Source organism: Papaver somniferum, chromosome 6 (assembly GCF_003573695.1).
Source record: "Papaver somniferum cultivar HN1 chromosome 6, ASM357369v1, whole genome shotgun sequence".
Taxonomy (NCBI): Eukaryota; Viridiplantae; Streptophyta; class Magnoliopsida; order Ranunculales; family Papaveraceae; genus Papaver; species Papaver somniferum.
The window spans coordinates 156,874,240-156,885,232 of record NC_039363.1 but is presented as its reverse complement, the minus strand read 5'-3'; the positions used below and the strand labels follow the sequence as shown (position 1 = coordinate 156,885,232).

General features: G+C 37.2%; 1 protein-coding gene across 1 annotated transcript; it reads right to left on the bottom strand.

The window, feature by feature from the left end:
* Positions 1 to 878: 878 nt before the first annotated feature.
* Positions 879 to 6,211, bottom strand: LOC113289885 (YTH domain-containing family protein-like). The gene is made up of 9 exons (XM_026539316.1): positions 5,797 to 6,211; positions 5,097 to 5,158; positions 4,452 to 4,614; positions 4,272 to 4,348; positions 3,007 to 3,459; positions 2,345 to 2,902; positions 1,959 to 2,171; positions 1,688 to 1,843; positions 879 to 1,089 (listed from the first exon to the last, which is right to left on the bottom strand). Exons 1-9 carry the CDS (start codon positions 5,822 to 5,824, stop codon positions 985 to 987), a joined length of 1,815 nt encoding a protein of 604 aa, XP_026395101.1. The 5' UTR covers positions 5,825 to 6,211; the 3' UTR covers positions 879 to 984.
* Positions 6,212 to 10,993: the final 4,782 nt, after the last annotated feature.

Below are 10,993 nucleotides of genomic sequence, written 5' to 3'. Positions count from 1 at the left end.
GCTTGGAGTTGAAATTACTCCCTTCATAAAGTATTTTGTTTGGTTTTTCAACAGGATTGCAGTATTTTCCTTGCTTGGTTTTTGAACAGGACTAAGAAAGAAAGTCCATATTTTTCAGCAGCCTTGATAATCCCCCAACGTCATAAAAAACATGAAGCAGAAGGAATGAACGAAGCAGATCTAGTTTCGGAATGCTGTCTGTCCGGAAAAACAGATTATCACACTGTCTGTCCGGAAAAACAGATTATCACACATAACAAACCGCGACACAATGACTAACAAGATGAACCAGTAAATCTTTTTCTTTCTTTCTTTCTTTTAGACTATTGTTGGGGGCAAGTATATTCTTCAGCATACTCAAAACCATCAAATTGGTCCTCATATGCTTTCACACAATAAAAGAAGCTTTGAAAACAAACATACATACTTTACACCACTACCACCACGTCAGCTGCCTTGTGCTGCTTACACCACAGATCAACCAACAAACACCACCACCATAATATGCAACCCAACAACAATCCTACCTGATCCCCCGTTAGGAAATTGAAAGTAAAACAAAATACAAAGTAAAAAAGAAGGTAAAATGAGAAAACTGGAACACATATTATGGCACAGACAGCCACAGTTGCACGACCATAACCAAAGGAACACATATTATGGCACAGACAGCCACTGTTGCACGACCATAACCAATGCCATCATTCCGTCACAGCCTACCTTAAATGCAGACCTTTTTCCTTCTTTCTTTTATAATACACAAAACCCCTGGGTTTCAGAGGCCACCATAACATCTACATCTAGCAAATTGGAGTAAATCAGAAATCCCAAAAATGCCCAGAAACGTTCAGGTAAAAACCATCCACTTGTCTTTTTTGTTTTTTCATCCTGGTAGCCTCGGCTTTAACGTAAAATCAATCACCATGCAAATTCTGCGAGCTGTACCCATGGCTATATGTTCTATTTGCCCCAAGCTTCTCTTCGTCATTCCTTCACCTTATCATCCCCAGCTCGAACTTCTTCACAGTCAGAACCAGTCAATTTAATCGACTTCAGACTAGCTGTCACATCAATGACTTCCTCTGGTTTCTGTAGATGAAATAAATCAAACTCGACTAAATTAGAACAAATACCATCCTGCTCAGGGACATTTGACTCACGATGTTAAAAAAACAGACCCGCACATGTAATCCAATGCATGTCCGTCAATTTGAAGTAGACACCTTAATTGTCTGTGACAGGGATCTGATCACATCCTATTGATGTAACAACAAACCATTATCAGTGGTACCCGTACTTTATACCTCTGATAATTAAGTCCAAAACTTAACCACAAGGGGTAAATATACGAAAAACATCTTAAAATCCATGATACGCGTATCAGGCTAACAGTTACAAGAGCAACACATTAGTTCAAAACCTCTTCGGTGTTGCAACAAAAACAGAGACACCCTAGTTTTTGTGCCATGAAACTTATCATAAGGTTACGAAATAATTGAAAGCAGAACCATTAAGGTTAAGTATTCTTGCAACTGGCCAGAAATCATTATCATTTGGGATTCTACAGAGAGTAAGAAACCCACTTTGGTGCAACCTCGTTCTTTCATTCAATCCTAGAAGGCATATGAATGGTGCAGTTAATCAACACAATGAACATATAATATAAATATTTGAACGAGATCCAGACCTGTAGTAGACCCTGATATGGTGTAGAGGGTCTTATCCTCTTCTCTTGCATTGCCTTCTGTCGGCTCTCATAGAAAGTGAAGTCATCCAATATGGATGTTTTTGATGTATAGCTTTTGAATATATTCAACATTTCAGTACCTTGAGGAAACCTCACCTAGCAGAAAGAAAGGAAAAAAACAACTTTAACTACTGAAAAAGTCTTGCAATTGGTCGGTGATGATTTGAATTAATTGACAAAATATCTATGATGGGAAACTAGTTGCACATACCTCCTGTGTATCCCTGCTGTTTGTTACAGGTTTGTTATCATTATTCTCAAGAATTATATGCCTAAAATGAGGATTTGGAACATCTTTAATAATGTGCCACTTGACAGGAAAAAAGCCATTCCACTTGTCTTGCTGCCAAAAATCCATATTTTTGTTAAAATCTACCGGGCCAACCATCTCAGCTACTCCACAGAACTGTCCGCTAGCATTAACCTACACAGAGAGAACAGGAACATAACTAATCAAAAACAATTACAGGAGGATTTTGTTTTTCTTGCCCATGAACACCAAGGGAAAGATAAAAAAAAAAAGTTTTGGGGACTTTAGAAAAAAAAAATCATGCTGCATTGCTGCTTTTGAAACAAAATGCGGATATCCGGGCATACCGAAAAGAAAAGAAACACCGGACAACTGCTCTTCTTCGCGCCCATTCTCTCTTGTGCATCCTGGTATGCACTATCAAGCCTTTTGTTTCCATTGGGAGTACTAGCCCAAACGTTGTATTTGATACTCTTGTGTATATCATCCTCACTATAAGATTTTATGACAAAGAACACTGCGTCATCGTATTTAGTTGAGAATTCGGAGAGGTTATAGTCCTCCCTCCGAATAACAGATGTAGAGCTCTCATTTTTGTCAGTAACTTCGGACACCAAGGACGCTGTTGAGTCAACTCCAGATGGCAAAACAACTTTTGTGTTGGTCGTTCGAGGACCACGATTCTGTTCGTTATGCAACTCAAATTCACCAACTCCATTGGCCTTGACCTTGGTCTTGTACTTGTCAGCACCACCCCATCCTTTTGCATTTGCTTTATAAGTAACAGGGCTGCTGGGATAAAGCAAACCACCTTTCCCTTGATTAGAAGAGGGAAACTTTGTCAATGGAAAATAACCCTTGGCAAGAACACCAGCTAACTGAAAATCAGCACCATGGTGTGATACCTGAATTTTGAAACACCACATCAATAACCTGGAACATCATCCTTGACAACATCATAGGATGCTGAAGGAAATTATAATATATAGCAAAACAACAATACTTTTACCTTATTCACTGGTTTTGCTTCGTTAAGAAACCCTGGCCCTGTTGAGACATCTACTGCCGGCAAAGATCCTTTGGCTCCAGTATTACTAGATTTTGCAGATGTTGTTGATTTTATAGGGGGAGGGGTATGATTTGGGGCAGAGAAAGTTTGCTTAGTTCCAGAAGTTGTTGTAACCCCACTATAGCCATCTACGTGAACTGCTTCAGTGGCCATAAGAGATGGATCCCAAACATATGATGGAAGCATCTCTGATCCATAAGGAAGTGGAGACGGGAAATATCCAGGGGAGGCAAGAGGCTGTGTGGACATAGGGCTCAGGACAAATTGCTGTTGACCCAAATACTGTCCATCAACGCCATATGTAGCTCCAGGTAAGTATGAGCTGTAAGGAACATACCCAGGTTGATATCCTTGCATATAGTACATAAGAGATCCATTATCTGCTTGCATGGCCTATAAAGTAGAGTACAGGAGCAGATTCATTAGTCACTGAAGTTGACAATAGTTCTATACAAATTTGCGAACTAAGAATGCCAGTTAAAAAAAAAGTGTGGTAATCAAAAAGGAGATTCAAAACAAAAACACAATAGATAAATATAATTAATAAAAAAAGATCCAAGTCAAAGGATAACTAAGCAATATCCCATTATGTTTATTATTGTGAATCATGATTTGAATCTATGATGAATTGAAAAAACTATCAGAAGAAATCGGTCTAACATGTACTAAATGATTATGAAATCACATCACTTCAAAGTATTACAAGTATGACCTTCTATACAAATTTGCGAACTAAGAATGCCAGTTAAAAAAAAAGTGTGGTAATCAAAAAGGAGATTCAAAACAAAAACACAATAGATAAATAATTAAAAAAAAAAAATGCAAGTCAAAGGATAACTAAGCAATATTCCATTGTGTTTATTATTGTGAATCATGATTTGAATCTATGATGAATTGGAAAAACTATCAGAAGAAATCGTTCTAACATGTACTAAATGATTATGAAATCACATCACTTCAAAGTATTACAAGTATGACCTTATCAGGCACATTAATACACAAGCTAGTTCATCCATCAACACATGGTGTTGAAATAAACAAAGCACACTGACAGAAAAATCAGAATCAAAACATTGACATATGAATCTGAAACGATATGCAAAGAAGAACCTCATGAAAAAGTTATATCTATATATTCTGATTAATGTTTGAGTAATAACAAACAAAAGAATTGACATTAAATCAACATTAGGTAATAAACCTACTGGATATGGAATCTCCAGGCCATCACTGCTAAGGTAGCATCCCTGATCTTCCAATTCTCCAACTGACCCATCATAACCTGAATCCATGGTTCATTCACATAAAAAAGCAAATGAGAAACCTGACTATTACCAGGGAATAATACATACAGGAAACACGGCTAAATTTTAATCATGACAGACCTGGATAACAATACCCATAATAGCTGTTAGCAGGATAATAAAAGCCCTGTTCAGCCATCAAAGACTCTTGATCAATATCGCCTTCCTTCAGGCTACTAGTTGCATCTCCAGAGGATGAGATGCATGATCGTGCATCAGATGAACTTCTATCCTTGGGTGGAGCCTGAAATGAAATTAAAAATAATTAGTTTAACTGCAGGTGAAAAGACAAATCCAATCACGAAGGATCAATTAATATGACTCCAAGGCTACACATATTGTGTAGCTCAACTTCTTCGAGCATACATGGATAAGGTCCATGATCAGAACGTCTACAGCCGCCATGGGTAACTATTGGAGGATGACTAACAAAAGCGTGATGTTGTCCTCAACTTCTGTCCAAAGTCATTTCACATTTAACTTGAATTGATTGACTTATGTTGCTGTCAAATATCAACCAAATGTGTATGGAGATTATAGAACAGTATCATTTTTCAGGGTAATGACCTATAAGACATGGTGAAGATTATCCTCCTTGATAAAAATCTTCCCTGAACTATCAATCATCTCCATGTGTGTCCCTAAAAAGCAACTATATAATTTGCCTAATTGTCTGAGTCTGTGTCAAACTGATCACACAACAATCAAGGTGACTAAGTGACTTACTCGTTTAGGACCACCAAGTTTAGAAGAAGTATCGACTTTAAGATTCTTTGCTTCTTCTATAGCTGGAAAGACAACATAAGTCAAGGCTTCCAATTCATACATCAAAATCGAATGACCTACTAATTTACTACCATATCATCAATTAATTAATTAATCAGAAGATATTTCAATCGGATGCATCAAAAATCACATAGATTATCATCAGAATAAGATAAGGTTGGAACCTTATCTTATTCAGAACCAAAACGGAATTCAAACTAGAAAGAGCAATAAACCGCCATGAAATTAATCGATCAAGAAGGTATCTAACCTTTGAAGAAAATCAAACAAATATGAAACCGAAACTTCCAATAATTAATCACATCCTTGTTTCTACTTCATTAGGGATATGGATCTAGAAATTTATCATTCAAATCATGAACCAATCCAATACTTCTCGATATCTTCTTTTTCAAAATAGAAAAACATGTACATATACATATATGATAATAAAATAAACAACCAAATCAAGATAAAACAAGGGAACTGAAACAAAATCTTACTGCAAAAGATCCTAAATCGTAACAAATGTATTAAATTTTTGACAAAACCAATTTTGTTCGAATAACAATTAAATTCGATTATTCCGTTGACAAAATAAACATACCAGATCAACAACAAATTCAGATCTAATCTAATAAAACAGAAGATAAAAGGATACGTTTCTCCAATTGTGGTTTAGCAGCCATAAGATCACACCAGAAATCGCCTATAAAGAAACCTTGAAGATTTCCTACTTCCTCCAGTATTTTTGAAAAACAATAAACCCTATAAAAAATAAAAGTGTATGAACGATTATGATATAGATCTGTCGATAAACAGCCTTATGAAATTGCAAAAGCTGTTTTCGAAGATCGAAAAAGAAAATCACTTTCGGAGATCAAAAAAACGAAAATGATTTTGATTTTCTTTTTTCTTTTTTTTTTTGGAATCGGAAAAGAAAAAAAAAATCGGTCAACAGTTGCGAGAGCGATGATAAAAAACACGAAAAGAGAAAGAGATGAGTGTTGAGGATGGCGATGATGACGATGAAATTGATGGATGGAGCGAAAGGGAATGGAATGGAAACAAAGTAAACACGTTGTGAAACAAACAAAACAACTTAAAGTCAAGAAAAGGGACGGCCATTAATCTTCCAGGTCTTTTTACGATGACTCGGATTAGAATTCTCTCCTTTTAAGGCCTATTCCTAATTTCCTATGCATACGGCGAACATCAGATTTTGTCATATATGTGCTTTCATTATGGGTATTGCCAAAGTGCTAAACGTATATGACATACTACCAATTATAACATGTAGACATACATGACAAACTATCAAAAACGGACAATATACTACTGCTTCAGGATACAACTGTCAAATTAGCGCTTCTGCGCAAACTCACCGAAACCCCCTTCCACCATCCAACTTTCTTTGGACACTCCCATATCCCCTAAAAGTACAATTTTTCTTGTGGAAAGCAATTAATGAGGGTTTATCAACCCACAACATTCTTCATCGCATCCAACTCACCAACTCCAATCTATACCCTCAATGCAGTTCTAATCCCGAAGCATCCAGTCACATTCTGATACATTGTCAGACAGCTATAGATTCTTGGAACCTCTTATCAAACTACCACATAAACCTTCACGTCGCCTCACAAGGCATACTCCATTCACTAACTCACCAAACAACCATATCTGAACTCCTTCAAACAAAAGTGCATACACCGATAATCACAACCTTTTGCTTCCTTTTTTTATCCTTATGGTTAACCAGGAACGGTATTATGTATCGCTAGGAGAAACAAAATCCGATAAATGTAATGCAAATGGCCATCAAGTTCCAGCAGGAATATTCTTGGGCCCAGACACACCTCCCATCGGTGCTCCCTGGGGTACAACCATATGCTAACCCTGCACGAAGAACAATAACAACTTCAACCATCTTTGTGGGATGGCTTAAGCCTCAATCAGATTGTATCAAAATCAACACAGTCGGCGCAGCCAAAGGAAGCCCCTGAATAGCGGGAGTAGGTATTATCTATAGAAATGAGGAAACCAACACTATCCTAGCAATATCACAACCGCTAGGCATCACCACAGCACTTGCAACGGAGACCTGAGCCATGCACATAGCCTCTAAAACGGCGACGGAACGAGGATGGCCAAAAGTACAATTTGAAACGGATTCGGAAAATTTAATAAGAGTTATAACCTCTGATACAGACGCTCCTTGGTATATATCTGGACTGGTTGCAGAGATCAAACAAAGGCTCACCCAAATCCAGCAATACACCGTTAACCACATCTACAGAAAAGCAAATCAAGCAGCATATGGTTTAGCAAACCGAGCAGCGGATGATTGCTCCATAGGGAGACTCACAACAATAGTATGGGAACATATAATTCCATAATCTATCAGTTCTATTGTAATAGCAGACTCTATGGGTATTATGTACCCCCGTGTAATTTCAGTCTAATCTAATAAATTTCATGCTTCAATAAAAAAATACACGACAGACTTTCCAGCGAGTGATAGAGTTTCCATCGCTCGCTAGTCATACCAGCGCCAACGCTAGTCAGTATGTCGCTCGATGTTTTGATCATCGCTCATCAGTTCCTCATCCAACGGCTACAATTTTTACCCTCTATAATTACCCAATTTCAAACTCATTTCAACTCACACCAGAATTTCTAAACCTATCAATCTTCTTCAAATCCAAAACAATTACACCTTCTCTACAATTCTTAATTTCTCGTAATATGGATTCACAATCTCAAAGCCAAGGCAATGGTAAAGGTCAAAGTTCGGGATGCAAAATACACCACGACAGAAGATTGATGCATTTGTCGTAATTATGTTTTTTTTTACCCAAGATTGTATCGATGGTGCACAACAGCATGGTAATACCATGTGGGAAAAATATATTTCAAAAATATGAATAAGAAATCATGAACATCAATTCTCGTGATGCAAAAGGGTTGGCATAACACTTCATTGTAATCAACAGGGAAGTAACCGCTTATGTTGGATTGATAATGCAAGCCAAGAGAGGTCGGGAGAGTGGTCTTGTGGATGTTGATGTTGAAAGAAAGGTTCGTACGGATTGTCACCGAAAACACGGAAAACATTTCGGTTTCAAAATTTTTTTATCATATTTTGACGGAGTTGAACAAATATAATCTAGATGTGTTAGCAGGTAATCAACAAGTACCTGAAAGGTTACCATATAATTCTTCTCCCTCAACACCAAATTCTTCACCATTTTCACCAGGTCCATCAAATTCTTCACCAGATACCCCAAGAAACTCAAATGCGAACTTAGTTCTCGATGATGCTGGTGGTAAAAGAAAACTTCCATGGAGGAACAATGCAAGACTGGCTAGAAAATTATCCCAAGAAGGAGCAAGTTCCGGTGGATTTAACATGACGGAGATTATGAAACATCAAAAGACCGTCGAGAAGCAAAGAGCATTTGATAGGAAATTTGAAAACAATGGGTGTAAGAAAAGTCGTCTTTCTCAAGAAAAATTTGGGCTTGACTATGACAAGCATAACATTCTTCAAGATAACACTTCAATTATGAACGCCAACAAAAACACGTGTGGGAAATCGAATTTGACAGGATTCAAGCACATATTGAACAACAAGCTGGATTTACTAATAGCCAACCTAGTGGTCATGATGATAAGGATGAGTTCGATGATGAGATCGATGTAGTAATTCCTCTAAATGATTGATGTATTAATTTAAGTTTTAATTTGAAGTATTACATTTTAATTTGATATGTTGTTGTTGCATTGTACTTGATATTAGTTTGACATGAAAAAAGTTGATTAATTTGAATGTTGTTGCAGTCTACTTAAATAAGTTTCACATATTAACTTAAATATAATTAAACCAAAATACATAAATATAATTAAACCAAAATAACTTAAACATAGCTTAATAATTAAGTCAAATTACATAACTTAATAATCATTGCCTTCCATGCTCTGCCCAAAGATTCACTCTCAGGTCATTTCTTAAGTTGTTATACAAATTCCGGTTCTGAATGTAATTAGTCATTTGATCATAATTCCTTGCAGGGACTCCTCTTTGTGGTCGAATCTCCGGCCCCAAATCTTCATCTTCATAGTTAGTCCACTCTGAATCACGACGGGTTTCCTTAATGACCATGTTATGAAGAATTATGCAAGTGAGCGTAGTCTTGTGCATATGGGCCACAAATGATAGTGAACTTCCTCTTCAAAATTCCAAAAGCGCGTTCCACATACTTCCTCGCTGCCATTTAGGAGGTGTTAAAATGCTGGTATGAACGACCCAACGCACCGGCAGGAGGCTGACGGTAGCATTGAACCAAGGTGGACCATTTTGAGTAGATACCATCTGAAAGATAATACCCATGAGTGTAATGATGGTCGTTGATCGTGAAACAGACTTGGGGACAAATTCCATACTTCAGATGTTCAAATAGAGGCGACTTGTGCAAAATATTAATATCATTTTGTGAACCCGGAAGACCAAAAAAAGTGTGTCATATCCAACAATCATAAGAAGTGGCAGCTTCAAGGATAACAGTTGGTTTAGGATAATGATTCTTATATTGACCTGCCCAATAAATAGGGCATCCTTGCCATACCCAATGCATACAGTCAAGATTACCTAGCATTCCTGAGAATCCCCTTTTCCCATTCTCCATCAATATTTTTCTAACATCCTCCTAGGTTGGTTTTCGTAAATATGTTGGACCAAAATGATTAATCATTACTTCACAAAACAATGAAAGGTAAGTGAATGACGTTGTTTTACCCATACGAAGGTACTCATCATTTGCATTCGCTGGTCTGCCATAACCTATAATCCTTAAAGCCGAAGTAACTTTTTGTTCAGGACTATGATCTCTAATATTCAGTGCATTAAACTGAGGTTCTACTCAACAAAGCTCTTCAATAATCTTTTTCACCAGATGACGAGGCATGTGAAATCGACCTTGAAAATTTTGATTAGAGTACACACAATTGGGAAGAAAATAATCCTGCATCAACTTCTGATAGTAAAATTCTCTCCCTTGATACGTATACCTTCCTGAGAATACTTGTTGTGGCTCTGGAACTCTAGGTATTTGGCCCGTATGTACAAGCATCAAAGTGTCGATTAGTTTATTATCTTCATCTTCCTCATCATCAAGTTGTTGCAACCTCCGTTGATGCATTTCTTATTGTATTCTAAACCGATTGTTAATAACATTCCTCCCTTCATTGGATCTCGCCATTGATGATTATGAAATTTAAAATTGAGAAAAGAGATAGAGAAATCGGTGAAGTAGGTGTGAATAACTTGGAGAAGTACAAGGGCGTATATATAGGAACCAGCAGGGGGAAATAGTTGTTGCAAAATAACTTCTGGTCGGTAATCTTAATATCGCCAGCGATACTATTTATAACGCGCGATGGGATCTATGACGCCAGTGATACTCAGAGTATCGCCAGTGTTCTGGATAATAACGATCGATAGAAACTCTGTCGTTCCGTGGTTTTCCCATAGTGGCGCAACTCGTTTTCCATGCCACCTGGTATGCCAAATTGGGTTTTTTTTGTCATGTGCATAGGAATAGGCCTAAGGGAGCGCTTGGTGCAGAGGGAGTTGAGGTCGGACTTCAAGAACCAATGATAGAGTTCAAATCTAAAGGTGCTTGGTAGGGATGAAATTGGAAATTAAGGTGAAAAAGTGTTTGATAACAAAACTCAACATCCTAATATAGTCATTTAGAGAATCAGACACTATGTCATTACTACTTTAACTACCAATCAAGCGTTAGGCAGTCATAAAATTAAAGAAATTAAATCTTGGATAAAACTACCTAGGGATT

Bases quoted from the DNA above. Each gene is read 5' to 3' on its own strand.
- LOC113289885 (XM_026539316.1), bottom strand. From the start codon at position 5,824: ATGGCTGCTAAACCACAATTGGAGAAAC. The intron at 4,615-5,096 runs GTAAGTCACTTA...ATTTCATTTCAG, and splicing joins AACTTGGTGGTCCTAAACGA to GCTCCACCCAAGGATAGAAG. The intron at 2,172-2,344 runs GTATGCCCGGAT...CTCTCTGTGTAG, and splicing joins CGGTGTTTCTTTTCTTTTCG to GTTAATGCTAGCGGACAGTT.